The sequence below is a fragment of the Cottoperca gobio genome, unplaced genomic scaffold (genome assembly GCF_900634415.1).
Source record: "Cottoperca gobio unplaced genomic scaffold, fCotGob3.1 fCotGob3_379arrow_ctg1, whole genome shotgun sequence".
In the NCBI taxonomy this organism is placed as follows: Eukaryota; Metazoa; Chordata; class Actinopteri; order Perciformes; family Bovichtidae; genus Cottoperca; species Cottoperca gobio.
Window position 1 is genome coordinate 9,408 of NW_021166972.1, and position 19,814 is coordinate 29,221.

At 40.9% G+C, this 19,814-nt stretch overlaps 2 protein-coding genes across 2 annotated transcripts; one reads left to right on the forward strand and one right to left on the reverse strand.

Moving 5' to 3' along the window:
* Positions 1 to 1,490: 1,490 nt before the first annotated feature.
* On the reverse strand, positions 1,491 to 10,899 carry psmf1 (proteasome inhibitor subunit 1). The gene is made up of 7 exons (XM_029427816.1): positions 10,674 to 10,899; positions 9,109 to 9,261; positions 8,681 to 8,763; positions 8,021 to 8,206; positions 3,544 to 3,600; positions 2,790 to 2,951; positions 1,491 to 2,025 (listed from the first exon to the last, which is right to left on the reverse strand). The coding sequence occupies exons 1-7, from the start codon at positions 10,800 to 10,802 to the stop codon at positions 1,974 to 1,976; spliced, it is 822 nt and encodes a 273-aa protein (XP_029283676.1). The 5' UTR covers positions 10,803 to 10,899; the 3' UTR covers positions 1,491 to 1,973.
* A 781-nt stretch (positions 10,900 to 11,680) lies between these two features.
* Positions 11,681 to 19,134, forward strand: pigu (phosphatidylinositol glycan anchor biosynthesis, class U). Its single transcript, XM_029427815.1, has 13 exons — positions 11,681 to 11,695; positions 12,056 to 12,213; positions 13,503 to 13,567; positions 13,645 to 13,704; positions 13,898 to 13,960; positions 14,272 to 14,381; positions 14,765 to 14,865; positions 15,101 to 15,198; positions 15,540 to 15,694; positions 15,786 to 15,929; positions 16,123 to 16,247; positions 16,385 to 16,527; positions 16,762 to 19,134. Exons 2-13 carry the CDS (start codon positions 12,084 to 12,086, stop codon positions 16,873 to 16,875), a joined length of 1,308 nt encoding a protein of 435 aa, XP_029283675.1. The 5' UTR covers positions 11,681 to 11,695; positions 12,056 to 12,083; the 3' UTR covers positions 16,876 to 19,134.
* The last annotated feature ends 680 nt before the right edge of the window (positions 19,135 to 19,814 follow it).

Genomic DNA, 19,814 nt, shown 5'->3' on the forward strand with positions numbered 1-19,814 from the left:
AAATATTCTATAACTGAAGAAAGAGAAACACTTTATCATATATTCTCACTGGAGAAATTAATCCATTGAATACACACACATATATATATATATATATACATATACACATATATATATATATATACATATACACATACACATATATATATATATATATATATATATATATATGGATTTTTTACGTCATCATTTGGAGAAACATCTCACCCATATTTAAAACGCTGCTTTGTGTGGAAGCCAGTGAACCTGCATGTTATTAGTGTGTGACGCTGTAAAGGTGTAAAGATGCCTTGTTCCTGTACATACTGAGGAGCTGTATACTGTACTAACGACCATGCTGATTTTTAAGTATGATTGTGTTAACGTGACCAATAAAACTTCAGTTTGGTTGTTTTTAATCTGTTGTTTGTCTCTTAAAGCTTTTACCTGTAAAACCTGTTGATGTGCAGCAGAATCCACATTCTTTACTTAAGTATGTTAAAAGTATTATCAGATAAATGTATTTAAAGTAGTGACTTTTATACTGTTATATATAATATTATTGGATTATTACTACACAAAGGGGGTTGAGGTGAAGCTAAATTAACATATAGATTAAAATAAATCCTCTTCAGGGGTCCAATTTGGAGATTTGATCAATAAACCCTAAAAAACAAACTATTTGTTATGCTGTATATGTTGTATATGTAATGTGCACACTGATATAAAACACCTGCTTTAACGAGCACAGCTGTGACCTACACTACCTGTGGCGTGTACTTCCCTTGCAGCCCTCCCCAGCAGCCCTCCCCAGCACAAGTGAAGAGGATGAGATGGATGTTTGCCTCCTGCCTGCAGGGGGGAGGACAGCTTGTTGAGCTGAAAGTAATGAGCTCTGCAAGGAGAAATAAAGTCTGTAAACAAAGAGGGGGAGGACAGAAGACGTTCCCCGTGAGAATACAAACAACAAAGGACTGAACGGACTGTAATGGTGTTTATATATTAACATATTAATAAAGCTTTGCATTCAGGATGCCACGCGCGAGCAACACAATCATGTCGTCACGACTGCAGCTCTGCAAACGTAAAGGTTTCTTTCATCCGCGTGACATGTTGTTCTCTTCGCTGCGCTGACGTGAGATCACGTTGAATGAACTCCGCTCGTGCAGAGCTCGTGCGGGATGCGCGCGTGTCGCTGCTGCTCGGGTTTCTAAGTGAGTCCATGCAGAAGCTTTCTGAATGTTACATGTTGGGGCTCCATTAAAGAAAGTTAAAGTTCAGACTTTATTATCCTCGAGGGTTGGATCGACACATTGGACCTCTCTGGATTTATAAGCACCTTCTCTTTAGTAGCGTTTCTGATACACACTCCAGATATAACACTCAAATCAAATCTGTAAGGAAGTTTTATAAAGAGGGAGTAAAGCTGGAAAGACACATAGTGGCACGTGTGTCTCGGGATATCGTGACATTATAGTATAATCCAGACAAACACAGTCAACAGCAACAGACCAGAAAGTTTCAGATTTTTATTTTGGCATTAAATATTTCATCAACCATGTCGTTTAATCATTAACAATCCAAACCAGAAACCTAAAGAACCTTATTTCATGCTTTTTTTTTAATGTATCCACAAGAGAAAAACAAGAAATGTGAATAAATTATTAACTACAAGGTGTTTAATGGGACGATAAGAATCTAAACTTCTATCATTTAGGAAGCAGAGGAAAAACCCGCTAATGCATTGATTTGCTGATGTATATTTAACACCAGGAGCAGAGGACATCTACGTTATATACACGAGTTATACATTAGTTATATGGAACCAAAACTAAGAAAACAAACCCTCGTTCTCAAAAACAGTTTTGATTTTCAGGCCACTAAACTGGATCAAACCCTGAAGGAGGTGAAGGTGAGGGCTTCCTCCTGGCTCCTATTGGCTGGAGGACAGGATGGTGTGAGTAGCAAACAGGAAGTAGAAATAAAAGGAAGTACTACATGAACATGTCGTCGTAGCCGGGCGGGGGCATGTGGTCCGGGTCCGGGCTAAAGAAGAGAAACACAGACATGTGGAAACTGTCATCATTGTCGTATTTATACTGTTGCGAGTCTCCCCAGAGACGCACAAACCACCACCTGTGTGTGTGTGTGTATATATATATGTTTGTGTGTGTGTGTGTGTGTGTGTGTGTGTGTGTCTCACCACCAACACTGTCTCACATCTGTATCTCACCTGCAGCAGCTCCCAGAGGCTTTTAGTGTTGATTAGAAAGTTCTTTCACTTGTTTACAAGGCTCATAATGTGTTGGGGCTGACCTACATTACTTATTCTTTGTCTCTTTATAATCCTCCACAGCCTCTGAGATCCTCTGCTGCAGGTTTATTAAATACAAACACAGCAATAAGAATATCGGCAATATGCCCCAAAACTATGGAACTCCCTGCAGAACGTTTGTGCAGAGTGTTTTCTTTCTCGTCAGCAAAGCCGGCGGTGTCCGATGCTTTCGCTGGTTAAAATAACAAAAGTGCCGTCGGCAAGTCATACCAGCTGACGAAGTTACACTCGGCTGTGGGCTGTGTGTGTTCTCTGCAGGGTGGCGTCTGAACGCGGACACAAATTGTTGTAATTGTTGTAAGTACAGAAACAGAGTGAGACGTCTTCCTTCTTGTGAATCACTTCACGTCAATTTCAGGAGTCGCATTGTTCCAGTTGAGCTTTGTGTGTGTGTGTGTGTGTGTGTGTGTGTGTGTGTGTGTGTGTGTGTGTGTGTGTGTGTGTGTGTGTGTGTGTGTGTGTGTGTGTGTCTCACCCTGGTCTGTGTCGTCCGACGGGTCCAAACGGGTCAAAGCGAGCCCCCGGGGGAACAGCTCCGGGAGGCAGAATGTCTGGTATCCCGATTGAGGGGTCAAAACCAGAGCGAGGATACCCCGACCTCAACGGGTCGACTATCATCCCGCCACCGCCGCGAGTCCTGCGGGGAGTGAAGGAGGGGGGGGGGGGTTATGTGTATTTTATCTTTTTTTTCACTCACTTTTTCTCTAATGAGTTTTATTATTTGAGCTGAACATTGATATTTCTCAAACGTTCAAACCCGTGAAACATCAGGGGCCCAGGGGGCGAGGGGCCGAGGGGGCGATGTGTTTAATGGAGGGAGCAAAAAGGTTTTTTATGGGCTACTGTTTTAAGGATGTCAAATTATTTTTGACATAAAAATGCATGAGAGATAAAAGACAACAAGATGCATGTATGAGTAGAACAGAGGGGGGGGGGGAGGTGCTCGCCCTGATGCTCGCCCTGATGCTCGTGACACTAAACGCTGACTTCATTGCTTTTGGTTCAGTATTTTCTCCTCATCCTGAAGCTCTAATATCTGAGGTTCACATTCAGCTGGCAGGGCGAGCCAGTAATCCTCCGCTGCGTCTGTTACTGCGTGGACGGACTGTTCATCCCCAAAATCCCAGATTAGAACAAAAACCACGCTGGTGCTTAAATATATATCTGCAAAATGATTTCCATGAAAATCATTTGTAGGGATTTATCATGAGGGACAGAGACGGACTCACCCGAAGGGATCCAGATCTGCTCCTCCAGCGGCGAACGGGGGAACCATGGGGTCGCGCCTGAGAAAACATTTAATCCATTGTTCATGAATAATCTTATTTAATAAAAACTGATGCTATTACCATCTTAAGAGATTCTCACATGTGAATATTTGCTGTTTTATATCATTGCAAACTGAATATCTTTGAGTTTGGATTGTTGGTCGGACAAAACAAGACATTTAAAGATGCTGAAGAAAGATTTACGGGCTTCTCTTGAACTATTTTATGACATTTTATAGATTGTATATGCACAACAGCGAGTTAGCAGTAACAGCGTAGTTGTTGGCGATGAAAGACATAAATAAGAAATCAAATGATGCCAAACACGATGAGAAAAATCTATACATATAAATATAAACAGAATGTAACATTAGATACTGTACAGTAGAATGAATACTGTAATAATATATAAATATGTGGATGTGATGACACCACTAAGTTATTACCTATAATAGAAATGACCAACGAGGTAATATGGGAACGCTGTGGAGTCTCAGTGAGCGAGGCGTAGTCGTGCATGTTGGCGTGGACATGAGGACACACAGCCGGCGTGTTGGAGATAAGGAAATGTGTAAGTGTTCTCATGTGAAAGTAACAGGATTAAGATGTTCAGATAAGAACAGAGTCTGATTCCAGCTCACGGTGGAGCAGAAGGACGCTGCAGAACATCGTGGCAGGAAGTGATGGAGATAATAAAGAGTTCACAAATCTAAATTGGTTTTAAGACTTTCTGACTTCTCAGTTTGATTCGAACCAAAAACCTTTTTAGTGTGAAATTATGTTTTTGGATGAAGCGGACATTTTCAAACCAAATACAGGAAGTTCAGAATCTGAAGAGCAACAACAAACGTTTGATTGACATTTAGTCCAACGACGGAATAAAAAGCCAGTGACACTTTTCCATTATTACTCCTCCGTTACTCCCTCCTTCTCCTCCTCCTTTACTCCCTCCTTCTCCTCCACTCCCTCTTCCTTTGCTCCCTCCTCCTCCACTCCCTCCTCTACTCCCTCATCCTCCTCCTTTGCTCCCTCTTCTACTCCTCCTTTGCTCCCTCCTCCTCCTCCTTCTTTACTCCCTCCTCCTTTACTCCCTCCTCCTCCTCCTTTACTCCCTCCTCCTCCTTTACTCCCTCCCCCTTCTCCTTTACTCCCTCCTTTACTCCCTCCTCCTCCTTTACTCCCTCCTCCTTCTTTACTCCCTCCTCCTTCACTCCCTCCTCCTTTACTCCCCCCTTCCTCCTTTGCTCCCTCCTCCTCTACTCCCTCCTCCTCCTCCTTTACTCCCTTCTCCTCCTTTTCTCCCTCCTCCTTCTTTACTCCCTCCTCCTTTACTCCCTCCTCCTTTACTCCCTCCTCCTTCACTCCCTCATCCTCCTTCTTTACTCCTTCCTCCTCCTCCTCCTTTACTCTCTCCTCCTCCTTTACTCCCTCCTCCTTCACTCCCTCCTCCTCCTCCTTTACTCCCTCCTTCTTTACTCCCTCCTCCTCCTTTACTCCCTCCTCCTTTACTCCCTCCTCCTTCACTCCCTCCTCCTCCTTTACTCCCTCCTCCTTTACTCCCTCCTCCTTCACTCCCTCCTCCTCCTCCTTTACTCCCTCCTTCTTTACTCCCTCCTCCTCCTCCTCCTCCTTTATTCCCTCCTCCTTCACTCCCTCCTCCTCCTCCTCCTTTACTCCCTCCTCCTCCTCCTTCACTCCCTCCTCCTTCACTCCCTCCTCGCCTGTTTTCCAACACTCTCTGCAGCCCTGACTCAGTTTTTGCTTTCTCACTCTTCATCCTCGTCTCTCTCACTCCTCTCTCCATCTTTCTGCACCTTATCTGTTTTTTTTGTTTTTTTCTCTCCCTTTAGTCTTTTCTCAGATTTTGGTTTACTCCATCTGTCATTGTTTTGATCTCATCCTTATCCCCCCCCTCTCTCTATCTCCCTCCCTCCCTCCCTCTGGAGATGAGGAGGCGACAGCAGCGAGGTCGATAAAGTGCTGACATCACCTCACATCTCATCTGATCGGGTCACAGCTAAGAGGATGGGGGAGGAGAAGAGGAGGCAGATGAGACAAGTGAAAAGCAGAGGCTGAATCCACACACACACACACACACACACACACACACACACACACGCGCACACACACACACACGCACACATACAGACAAGCTGCCCGAGCTCTGCCCTCATTTACTCTCTGCAGTTGTAGTCAAACAACAGCTCCTCCGTCTAGACTTTCTACAAAGAGACAGACTCAGTGTGTGTCTGTGTGTGTCTGTGTGCGTCTGTGTGTGTGTGTGTGTGTGTCTGTGTGTGTGTGTCTGTGTGTGTGTGTCTGTGTGTGTGTGTGATTGAGGGAGGTCATATACACATTTGAGCTTGAGGGTTTGTGGTGTTCTGACATTTAAAGGGAGAACCGTCTACTTCCACCAGTTTGGGGTCTTTGGAGAGAATTCTGTTTTTGGAATTTGATTAAATATTTTAAAACTCTCATTTAAAACATGTGCAGGTGAGTACAGGTGAGATGGTCCGTCAGACAGAATAGTTTTCTCTCCAGTCTATTTTGGGAAATGTTGAACCACTTTGTTTTAACTTTTTTTGTGCATGAGAAGTTCTCTATGAAAGAGGTTTGATTGATTGGTTGGTTGGTTGATTGATTGGTTGATTGGTTGATTGATTGGTTGGTTGATTGATTGGTTGATTGATTGGTTAGTTGATTGGTTGATTGATTGATTGGTTGATTGGTTGGTTGATTGATTGGTTGATTGATTGGTTGATTGGTTAGTTGATTGATTGGTTGATTGGTTGATTGGTTGGTTGATATCGCAGCTCATTTATTGGTTTATTAGCAGCCAGCAGGAAACTGTAGAATGAACCTCCAACAACTGACTGGATATTGTGACTGATATTCAAAGTATGGAGAGAATAACTTATTGTGCTAATCTATAATTTTAAAACAAGAAGGTGTTTCCAGCTGCAACTAATGATTATCTGAAGATTGATTCATCTGCAGATTATTTCCAAAAGCCAAAAGGTGATATAATCAAATTGTTGTTTTGTGATTGACAGTTCAAAGATGTTCAGTACAGATCTGAGACGATTGGTCAGTTTATTGACGAGGTCCTTATTATATTTTGGACTTGTCACAGTTGGCAGAATAATCAATGATGAAAATAATAATGAGTTGCAGAAAACTATAAAAGTGAGAACCTGGAACGAGGAAGTACTTGACTAAATCAAAATCCATAATATTTCTAGCCCTGATTGATCGGGGTTAACGTGGCAACAGCAAGTGGTCCGTTCATCAAATCAAACTCTCTCTAAGCCACTTCCTCCGACAGTTGATACATTTATTTATAATTTATAGACTAGATTTATACACTTTAATGACTAAATGAAAAGCATGCAGCGGGTGGAAACCAGTAGATTAATGTCATATAATTCTATATAATTCCCTGGACCAGCACAATGTTTGATACTGTAATTAAAACTTCTAAATATAATTAAGAATATTTGAGGCTTAGGATTTATGCCAGTAGTTTCCTAGAAGGACGTGAAGACTTTAAGTCAGGGATGGGGAACCTTTTGATCCGACCCTCGAGGTAATTCATAAACACACGCAAAACAATCCACTAGAAAAGAAAACACTAAATAATCTAGACGCCAATAGAATAAATCAGGCGACTGACTGTTTTTCCTGGCCAAGGTCCGGGTCCTTGAACACAACACGAGTGTCATCACGTGGTCACGTCATGTCAAAAAACGTCAATTTTAAACGAGACTCGTTGACATCAGTGAACGCAGCGTGGCTAAAGAAGAGAAAGATGGATGTGGTATGTCGCACTTTCCAGGAGAAATGGACGAACGATTATTTCTCTGTGGAAGTTAAAGGCCAGTGAGTCGAGTTTGTGCGTAGTTGTAGTTGTAGTTGTAGTGTCTAGTTTGTGCGGTGATGAAAAAGGCTCTCGAGCGTCATTACTGCAGGAAACATGCTGAACTGCACGAGCTGAGAGGACGAGTGTGTTTGGATAAAGTTAACGCTCTTCGGTGGAGTTTGGTCCAACAAGCAGCTCTCTGCAGAGCGGAACATACAAACATGGAGAGATAGAGAGGTAGACCCCCACACCAAGAACAGACTGTCCCACCACTGCTGTGCAGTTATCACAGGGTTATGAGTTCAATAATTAGTATGGACATAGTAAGGATGTTGTAAAAAAATAAAATGGCCCTTGATAGGATAAAGGTCCCCCCCCCCTGCTTTAAGTGCTAGTTGGTGGAAAATGCAGCAGTAGAATCAAATTGATGAAATGAATTATTTTGGTGTCAGTGAGCCTGAAAAAGCTTAAATCCAGATGTGCTTTGAGAAGAAACTGCAAACATACTGCTGCAGTCTATCACACAAGAATACTTTCTGTGTGAAGGTTACGTTCAGACAGTTTCCTGTCATCACCCACCAGTGTGGCGGGGGTCCCTGGCGAGGCTGTCTGTTGGGGATGCGGAGGGGGTCACTGTCCTCTCTTCTTCGTCTCTGCTCCTCACTTTCCTCCCTCCGACCCTTTTTCTGTCCTGTTGGCGTCTCCTGGGAGGGCAGCAGCTGAGTCTTCACCTTCTCTGACAGACTGTCTGCATCCCTGAACACACTGCAAAGAACGAGTTGCTTTTAACTTAAGTGTAGTATAAGTGTCCTGTGCTTCCTGATAGTTGATGATCCTGTGAAGGAAAACATTAAACTAAAAGCACTCAACTAGTTTCACTTCCACACGCTACTGAGTGGAAGTGTCGGGAACACATGAGCAATATAAAGCCATTGTTTACAATACACAGACAGGAGCAGTAAGACGTTACGTATATATACCAGATAATGTACAAACGTTTGTTTTTAGATGAGAAGACAAAGACCATAGAAAGACATTTTATTTGAAGCATCAATGTGCACCATCATGTTGACTTTAGACGTTTCAATTTAATTTTAGTTTAGTATTAGTTTGTTTGCTATTTCTTAGTTCAGTTTCAGCCTTTATATATTGACTTTTAGTTTGTTTTGTTATGGCCATGTCTCAGAAGCATGTAGCTACATATGCAACACAAATAAATAAAACTAATCAAACACCAACCTGTCAAATGTGCGCAACTGGTCAGCCTCCACGTGATCGCTGATGTTCACCGTCAGGTCTGACACCTGCTGTGTGCCGGAGCTCTTCACACACAAACACACATTGATAGAACCCAAAGACACACACACACACACACACACACACACACACACACACACACACACACACACACACACACACACACACACACACACACACACACACAATCACAAGATTATTACCTGGTATAGATTAGTTTCTCAAAATAATACAGAAAAGAAACCAGACAGAATCTCAACATATCCTAATGTATGGACGTATTGTGATGCAATGGACCCCTGGGGACGGATATGTAAAAGGACCAACAGCATCAACCTACTTGTCTTTCAAAACACATCTATATGTTGGTGGCGTGCACATTTCTCTGCATGTTAGTCAGCTGTTCCTACCATCAGGTTGAAGATCAGAGTGGAGTCGACAGAGATGGCTTTGAGCAGCAGCTGGGTGTCACTGTCTTTGGCTTTATATCGCAGACTGTACAATTCCTTGTTGCTGCTCCAGTCAGCCGGCAGCAGCTCTGACTTCTTATCACTGCTGCAGGGCTGGAGGTGGGAGAGAGAGGGGACGAGAGACACAGAAAAATAGCAAACACACACGGGATAAATAGAGGGTGGGGGTTAGAGGACAGTGAGATTGCGTAATAACACTGTCAGGACAAATTTATCACAATGTGTCTAGGTGGTGGTAGTACATTTACCCAAGTACTGTACTGAAGTACAAACTCAAGGTAAATTACTTCAGTATTTCCATTTAATGCAACTTTATATTCCAATACATCTCAGAGGTAAATACTGTCATTATTACTAAACATTTGTCCGACAGCTTTGGTTACTTTTATGATGACACTTTTTCATCCCCTTCCAGATAATCTGATGAAGTAAGTGTTCCTTTATAGGTTGAGAACATTATCCTACTTCCTAAACTATTTAAAAACCCTCTTAGATCAGCTGGAAAATGCATCTCACAAAGACTTTTTAGAGGTATGTGGTTCTCAAAAGACAGCGACCTTATAGAATATGATGCATTGCTGTAGATTAAAATACCCAACAGTGCAGAAACTTAAACATCTACAGCAGTAAAATGCAACACACACATTAATGCAGCAGTAATAGTAATCCAATAGCATCATATATAATAGTGAAACATTGTACTGCATAATGACTACACGACTTTACTTGTAGTGGAGTATACAGTGTGCTATTAGTACTTTTTCTGAAGTAAAGGATCTTAATATAAGTGTAATGTAGTGTGTTAGTGTGACTGGCCCAAAGTGGAACAACACTAGGTTAGCTAGCTAAAGATGACAAGACAGTTTTTAGAGCTCGTCATAATGTCTTTATTTAAAACAACTGCTGGTTGATTCTGCATCAAATACAACAGCTCGTCAAAAAAATTATTAAATGCGTTTTTCCAAAACATTACAGTTTGCTAGATAACCTCAGTAATGCTCATCGAGGAAGCTAACGCTAGAATGTGCAGCCGGGCAAGTTAGCGATGACAGAAATCCATTGAAACATTTACAGATTTATCTTTTTCCTGTAAAGGACAGGTCATTAACCTCAGTAAAAACAAACCAAACTAATTAATTTGTATAGTTTTAGAGCCAGTCATCAATTCGGCGTAACGTTATAAGAGATTCACAAAGCAGCACGTATTTCGCTTATTATCTAGTTCAGTTTCTGTTATTCCTATGATCCTCTTCATACGAATTATAACTTGTCATACAGCGAGCAGTAGAAACCGTTTGTCAAAGTTGTCAGAATATTCATAAATAATTAATATAACATTATACATTTCTCCAAAAGACCACTGCGATGTTGCTGAACCATCAATGTAGCGTTAATCGGCTGTATTTTGAACGGAGTTTGGTGTATCGCTGTCGCTACAGAGTTAATTATGTTAGCGTTAACACACCGTTACATTGTTTTAGCTAATGCTAGCTTGTTTGATTTACCTCGTCTCCAGACCCGATGCACCTGTATCCACTCTTTATCATTTCCCAGTGAACGAAACACACGACAGCGTCCTGTGGACAGCTAATGCTGCCACCGACACAGGTATACAACACCTCCAAACCTGCCATGTTTCTTTTACCTAACAATGAACTACAACAACAGTGAAGAAATGAAAACGAAAGTCTTCCCTGAAGCTTAACGGCGTCACAGCAACAGCAACCACTTCCTGTCTAACCTACCAACAACTAACTGTTATTTAACCTCCTGTTTTATTTAATTTTTCAAATTCAGTGTCAGGTCCTTCTCTGTACAGCTGTTTATTCAACGTCATATAGAAGTAATAATTAAATAATAACCTAGCAATCACAATAATATTGTTATAATATTGGTTAAGTTTGGTCGAGTTGGTTGACAAATAAATCTTAAATAAACTTTTTTTCAGATAGAGGTAGGTAGGTAGGTAGCAGTAGTACACAATAAAACCACATTTAACAAGGGTAGCGCAAAGAAACAAACTGTGCTAACATAAGAGTTAAAAATAAAAAGTAAAAAGGTGTATGTACTTTAAACATGTGCAACAATGTGCAATAGGTGTGCAAAATGGATGTAATTATGAGTCATACATTTAAAACAATCTTATATGATTATTATAAATTATTTTTAAGTAGATGTAGTAGAAATATTGATACCGTAGTAAAACATCAGGTGATATTTTGTATTCGAATATTGTTCTTTATATGGTACTTTTATTGGAAAGCTTTCATTTAAACAGTAGCTATGCTGTGTTATTAAATGTGGTGGTTGCTTAAAATATTCTAAATGACTTTTTAATCTGAGAATTTTTTTTTTTAATAAAATGAAAGTATCCTTAGCGGAAAGCAATTGGTGTAATGCGTCTAACTTTACAGCGATTGTGTTTTGATCCAACACATAAAGAGTCCCGAGGGGAAACATGCTCAGGATATATCGTTCCGCTTTGTAAATACCTTGCAGTAACCTCTTTGCCTGCAGTGGCTTACTGGTAAAGATGAATTTACTCTTTATGTCTACTGGAGGTTTCAAATGTAGAGCAAGTCATCTACAACAAAGAGTTGGAAATTAATAATTAGTGCTAATAAGCAACTCTCAGAACAGTAAAAGAAGACCAAAAAATAGATATAATACATTTACGATTAGCTATATGTATCTTATTATTAATAGTATTACCATAATCATCATTATTATTATGATTATGATTATTGTAATTATTTTTTTTGTTATTAATGTTATTCTTTTTTACTATAAATATTGTTTTTATTTATTTTAGTGCGATTACGTTTGGAGTTCCGTTCAGTTTCCTTTACAAAAAACAAAACTTCATTTCCCATCGTGCACCTCGCAGGGCGGAGAGAGCTTCCTTCCTTGTCAAGATGGCGGCTCCTTTGACACTACTTTTGATTGTAGCCATTACGGTCCGTGCAGCCCTGTACAGATCCAGTTTAGCGGACCTGATCTCGGAGAGAGTGGAGGTGGTGTCTCCGCTGACCGCCTGGAAGAGAGGTAAGCGGGGTTTAGCGGCTGTTTAGTGGTTGCCTCCTCTTTTCGGCGCTGCTACCCGGTAATTGAGTGAAGTGGGTAACCGGTTTAGCTACAAAGAACCTGTATTTCCCGTTCACATTTAGAAACCCCGCTAACGCTTTATTAATATATGTATCAGCTGCGTTGTGATTTAAATACTCGCTTTTCTAATGGAGGTTCTTCATGATGTTCTCTGGTTCAAAGATGATGGTGCTGCAACCAGCACGAGATGAGAGCTGGACATGAGTACCCTCCTCAAGTACTATTTAAAGTACATGTACTTCAGTCGTGAAAGGATTGACACTGCCCCTCTTATGACTGCAGCTCTGCAGAAACTACTGCACACCTGACTGCTGTGTGTGCTTATATGACAGCTGCCAGTAGTAACCAGTGTGTAATAAGATAAGACACATTTCATACATGGTGTGTAGTTCAAAGGGCAAAGATAATAAACAAAAACAGGCAAATAAGTGCAATAACACCAAGCAATCACATGAATAACAGAAAAAGAGGTAAGAACAGGAATGCTAAGAACAATAGCATACGTAAAGAAAACAAATAAAGACTTAAGAACACATTTATAAGATCAGGAATAAAACAAAGGACAGTTAAAGGACATTCAGATTATTAATGTACGTTTTCAAATGTTGTTTAAAAATGCTCACATCTCTTATAGCCTTGGGTAAATAATTCCATAGTTTTTAATTGGTGCATAACTTAAAAAAGGCCGGCCGTGTGATAGCTTGTATTTAAAAACCAGCAGACAGCAGAGGATCTAAGAGACCGTGAAGGATTATAAAACGACCAAAGGGACCCTATGAGACACTTGGAGCCAGTGCAGGTTATCTAAAACTGCAGCTCTCTCTTGTTTTAGTTGCAATATGTGTAGCTGCTTTGGTTACTTACTTCATTATTGATCTTGATATTAGCTCAGACAAACACAAGTGCAGCTTGTCTCTCATAAAATACAGACTTTCAGCTCGTGTAATATGCACATTTTTCAATTATTTCATGACATTTTGTTTAACATATAGAGCCTTTCTTTTGGCCTTTCCAGCGGTGGTGCCTCACCTTGAAGTGAAGCCACACTGAGGTTTCTTTTACAGACGAACACACACACTAATCAACCCTTCATGAATTGTTCATTAGGCAGCTGTAACAGGAAGTTGCATGACTGCAGAAAGGCTGTGCAGCTGATTAAGAGAAGGGGAAACATTATAAAGACCAACTCTGTCTTTCTGTGACGTGTTGTTGTGTTTGCTTGTTTGCAGTTGTTGAAGGTTTGGCTCTGCTTGACTTGGGAGTCTCACCTTATTCTGGAGATGTTTTCCATGAGGTGAGAGATGCACACACATAAACATGCTGATTTATATGTCGAACGTTTGTGCTGACTGTCCTTTTCTTTCTCTTTAGACTCCGCTCATCATTTACCTCTTTCACTTCTTGGTGGACTACGCAGAGATGACATTTATAGTGAGTATGAAGACGAGGAAGTTTCATGTATTCATAAACTAAAGTCTGAATATTTCCAGCACCGTATTGACACCAATAAACGTTTATTTCTTGAGCTGGAATAGCTGGAATCCGAGGTGCACATGAACGCACCATTGGCCTTTATTATATGTTCAGAGGCTCAGCTGCTCCTTCTGTGTGTCTGTGTCTTCAGTTGGCAGACGTGATCACTGCTGTGGCTCTGTACCTCACCGTGAAGGACTACAACAAACAAGTGGTAAGAAAAATATAATGTGTCTTTAAAAATACAGAAAATACAAATATTTGAACATTAAAGGGTTTAAAAGAAACTTCCCTTTGAAGTGTTCATTATCACATCACGGTGAACACGTTAAAGACATGAACGTATGATGTATTGATTTCAGCTACATCATCAGCCGTGCTACTACATATGTATAAACGTTATTCTTATTCCACGGCTTTAGTTATGGTCGTACTCACATTATATAGTTATACGTGGATTTATTACATGTAAGTGAACTGAAACGTGTGTATTCTGTGACATGTTTGATGTTGATGCTGTTTCAGTTCAGGAAGCAGAAATATGCGTTGGAGGCCGACCGCTACCCTCTGGACTGCCTGGAGCTCATCAGAAGCCCCAAAGAAATGTTCTACATCCCTCTGAAAGTGGCCATGTTGTAAGTACCACACACCCTCCCAGAGAGACTTCCTTTAAACATGTTTCCATGCAGCAAACGCCCGAACATGTCAGCGTGTCGAGAGACGTGTCGGGCGACCTGCAGAACTCTGAGCCGCCGTAGCTCGCTGTCTTCTGATCAGCCCGGATGGACCGGAGACGAACTGATTGATCGGTTCCTCATCAGGCGTCCCTGATACCTAATCTGTTTTCTCACGTTCGACCATTTGACTCGCTACAGTAGGAACAGCAGTGTTAATAATGAAACTAATGTATTGTGCACTCTCACTCTAATCAGCACATATAAGCACGACACGGGGAACATTCAGGATGTGTTCATGTACTTTTATCATCACACACTTTCTCTTTCGTCTTCTCTCATAGTTACCTGTTGAACCCGTTCACCATCCTGTCCTGCGTCGCCAAGTCGACCTGTGGCCTGAACAACGCCGCCATCGCCCTCTTCATCCTCTCGACAGTAAAAGGTAAAGGGTAAACGCTTCGTTTTCTTTTGACGCTTCTTTTAGACGAAAGCAAAAAGATTCACGATTCTTTAATGTCACGACCAGCTGCATTTTAAAGAATAAAAAAACAGTATTGTATTATAATTATTTATTTATTTATTAATGGAGCATTTGAGTTGCTTTGACTGTCAAACTTAAAAGGAGGATTAGAACAGGAAGTGATTATTTGATTTGAGTTTCTATGTTTGTGTTGCAGGAAATGTTTTGCTGAGTGCTATATTTCTGTCCGTGGCTACATATCAGTCCATCTACCCGCTCACTCTGTGCGCTGCGGCGCTGCTCTACTTGATGCAGGTATGTCGTGAGTGAATGGACACGTCCATGTTTAAAGTCTCATCTCTTTTAAATCTCTTTTTTAAACGAGCTTTCACTTAATGAATCCTTTACCTAATAATCAATTCTATTGTTTTGTGATTATAATATTTTTACCTTTTATTTTTATAATTATTTTATTTTATTGGAATCAATATTATTATTATTATTATTATTTATATTTTTTAAATGTTTAAAAACGTTATTTTATAAAATAAAAAATGTTTCAAAACGTTTTTAAACACATATTTTTTTAAACATAAAATACATTTTCTGGATTTATGACTTCATTAACTTCTTTAATGTTTCTGTTCCTCCTCCAGCGTCAGTACATCCCGGTGAACTTTCGGCGGGCCAGCTTCTGGTGGTTCATTGCTCAGTACGCCTTCATGTACCTGGGCAGCCTCTTCGTCATCGTCTGCCTCTCATTCTTCCTGCTCGGCTCGTGGGATTACCTGCCGTCTGTCTACGGCTTCATGTGAGTGCTGATCTGAACTCAGAGAATGTAAAATAGTTTGCATCGATTTCTTTATCAGCTCAAATATCCAATCTGTTCCCCCACCCTCCAGTCTCTCAGTACCGGACCTGACCCCCAACATCGGCCTCTTCTGGTATTTCTTCGCCGAGATGTTTGAACACTTCCGCCTCTTCTTCCTCTGCGTCTTCCAGATAAACGTCTTCTTCTACACCATCCCTCTGTCCATCAAACTCAAGTAAGTCCTCCGTCCCTTCCAGGTTAATGCAGCGCTGCTGTGTGGCCTTCTTCTTTAACGTGTGTGTGTGTGTGTGTGTGTGTGTGTGTGTGTGTGTGTGTGTGTGTGTGTGTGTGTGTGTGTGTGTGTGTGTGTGTTGTGTGTGTGTGTGTGTGTGTGTGTGTGTGTGTGTGTGTGTGTGTGTGTTTTCCAGGGAGCATCCAGTGTTTCTGATCTTCATGCAGTTAGCTGTGATTTCCATCTTCAAGTCGTACCCCACTGTGGGAGACATCGCTCTCTACATGGCCTTCCTTCCTGTGTGGAGTCACCTGCACAGATGTGAGAACATGTCATTTTATAATCACCATTATTTGTTTTATATATTGACGATATGAATTCAGGGTTCTATGTTGATGTAATATGCAAGAGGATGTGTGAAAGTAAAACCAATGTCTGTCCTGGTTTCTGCTCCTCAGTTTTGAGGAACATCTTCCTGGTGTCCTGCGTCCTGCTCGCCTGTTCGGCTCTGTTCCCCGTCCTCTGGCACCTCTGGATCTACGCCGGCAGCGCCAACTCCAACTTCTACTACGCCATTACTCTGCTGTTCAACGTGGCACAGGTAGGACGGGCGGGACGGTAGTCGGGGCGAACTGATAAAACATCAAGTTGTCGTTTGCAGTTTTAGACAAACATGTATTACGTGTCATCTTTTAAAGGTGAAGGGAGACTTGTGTTGTTCTGCATTTGCCCTTCATCCCGGCTCGCTCACACCATTATTTAAAGAAATGATTTATTTACTTCTTACTCACACGCTGAGGTCTTCATCAGCGTCCTCATATTTATCTCCCCTCAGATTCTGCTGGTGTCGGATTATTTTTACGCCTTCTTGAGGAGAGAACATCATCTCACCTACGGATTGTATCTGAAGAGGAAAGATGGCTCCGAGGCTACACTAGTTCTTAAATAAAACACACGCATACACACACACACCCACACACCCACACACACACCCACACACACCAGAAACTGCTCGAGGTCTCACTTATCCTCAAAGGGAACAAACACAAACTGAGGAGGATAAAAGCCTTTCAGAGACACGCTGGTCCTCAGACAGAACAAGTGTGTCTGGTACGACGTCGTATGCAAAGAAGTCGCAACACACCACATGACGGACACATGCTGAGATGGGATGTAGAAATCTTGCTCCTGCCATGTGAGACAAAGAAAATGACAACTAAACATTTCCTTTCTGTTTCTCCTCTGGAGGTGCTTTTATTTTGAAGCCTCACTCTCACCTGAAAGCTGCGCCTGCGAGTGCAGCTTTCATTCTGAAGCCTTCTTCCTGCTGACAGCACTCCAGGAATAGTTGGATGTTGACGCTTTGTTTACCCCGCAGCTCTGCCCTGAACAGCTTTTTTTTTTTTTTTTTTGTTAGAAGGAAACGTCACTTTGCTTGGGCTTTTATTTTGAAGCCATGTTTTTCTGTAAACCCCACAAAATTCATAGAAATCTGGGGAACTCCCTCTGATTTGATAATTCCTGATATCCAGCTCTCCAACACATTTTATTTGTTTCATTTGTTGTTCAAACCGGTTTCCTTTGTGGTGGGAAAACTATTTTTAAGGATTCGTCTGGAAGCCTAAAAATGTCGATTTATCTCCCGTCTCTCTTTTTGTAACCACTTTCTTACCGTCTCAGCTGTCTTTCTTAACTTATTTTTACACAGTCTGCTCTTTAATGAACAAATTTCATATGTTCAGTGTTGCATCTCATCTCAAGTGAAAACCAATACTAACCTCATCCTGGTACAAAACGTAAAAACGGTTCCCATTAACTGAGCGAGCGAGTCTGACAAAGACGACACTGAATGTGTTTTAACTACTAAAGTGCTGAATTTCAACAAGTTAATGTTGCCCTGCAGTCCTCTTGTGTTTACTGCTTGTCAAAATTACAAGCTGGATTGATCTACCGTTCTGTCCAACATGACTCAAACGCCTCATTATACTAACGGCGTCCTAAGTCCATACTGCACACTGACTCTTTGCAGCATGTGCAACGCACTAATCATTATAGTATACTGTTTTGCATACTAATACACAAAGAAATCAACATACTTTACCATTTTATACTAATAAGAAATGATACAAACTTCTCACTGCCAGTTAAACTTCCCAAACTGGAGTTTTCCCACCACTATCTGCAGTTTATTCATTTACATCTGTAAGCTCCATTTCTTTTTTGCATTGCATTGTGGGAGAATAGTGTCCATAAAACAGCTCAACTGATTTATTGAGTATATTTAGTCACTTGTCCCGTGTGAACACACAACATACTGCTTTAGATGAGTGTGTAGTGTGGGATTAAGACACCACCACTTGATAACGTTTCTCCCTTAATCTGAAACCAGAAGACGAATCAAGAAAAAAAACTAGGGCTGCAACAAAAATTGGTAAATCAAAAGTCCAAATACCCAAAGATATTAGTTTACGAGGATGTCTGGCAAAGAATAGCAGGACGCTCATTTGAGAGGCTGGAATCAGAGAATTCTGGATTTATTTCACTTGTTCTGCTTGAAAAATGACTGAAACAATTAAATCATCAAAATAATGAATCGTTTCAGCTCGAAGCAAAACATGTCTGCCTTCAGTCGAAGCGACTGACACTACAAGTCTTTCTTTAGGAAGTTGATTCACACACCCTTAAGAAAAGCCTTAAACAGCCTCAGAATTGTTGATTGATTTCATTTGAATGTTTTACTTTGAAGTCTACAGAAGAATGTTTTTGCTTAATAATTGTTCAAATATAAGTTACGACAAATTTCTCTCTAAAAAATACTCTCAGCGGCAAAACACGAGCAAATTATTGTGAAGTGGTTTTCATGCGAAATGACGTTTAAGAAGTCAGCTTAACGTTTCACTACATTTATAACACAGATACGAGTCTGTTCCGTTGCTCCATGTTTTTTAAAAACACTTTGATACCGATGAGTGAAGAAGTCATTTGTGATATTTATTTGCTGCACTAAGAACTTTGCAAAGAGATTTAATTTGTTTTCTTTGATTCTTTTTATTTCAAGAAAAAGCAGGAGCTCTTCTGTTGTTTTGATACTGTATATATTTATGTTTTGTTTTGTTACTGATATTGAAATGCAAAGTTTGAAAGGGGTGATGATATATTTAATGAATGAGTCATACAACATATTATTAAACTTGAGGTGTTGGTTTTACCTGTCTGTTTTTAATTGTCAATGTAAATGTTTTTTTACTTAAGTTTTTGGTCATATTCACAGTGGCGGTTCTAGAGCAATTTCACTGGGGGGGGGCCTGGCTGGGGCCAAGTGTTTTGTCAGAGGGGCACATTCAACCCGGGACAAAAGAGACAAAGCAGTGTTCAAGCCTTCAATAATTTTAGTTAGGTATAAATTATAGTGCACACCAAAAACAATACCACGGTCTGGTCTGTTCCACACTGATGACAGCATCTCTCCAGTGATCAATCATGGCATGCTTGTTTTATTTAGGTTCCCATGGCAACGAGTCAGACTGTTCATACTAGGGATGGGAGGTCCGGCACTTTGCAAAGATTCGGCTCGGTTCCCAATTGGCTCATCATTTAGTATCGCTCGGAGCCTTCTATTTTAGCCTAATTTAGCCATTATAAATGGTTTGTGTTGGTAAGCAATTTTTCATTCAGTGTTTTCATAAAAGCATTATTTTACATTGTAGTCCAACCTTTAAAGCAGGGGTGGGGAACCTCCGGCCTCCGGAGCGTATAGACCATTTGATCCGGCCCTCGAGGTAATTCAGAAACGCACGCAAAACAATCCACTAGAAAAATAAATTCTAGAAGCCAATAGAATAAATTGGGCGACTGACTTTTTTCCTGGCCAAGGTCGGGGTACGTGAA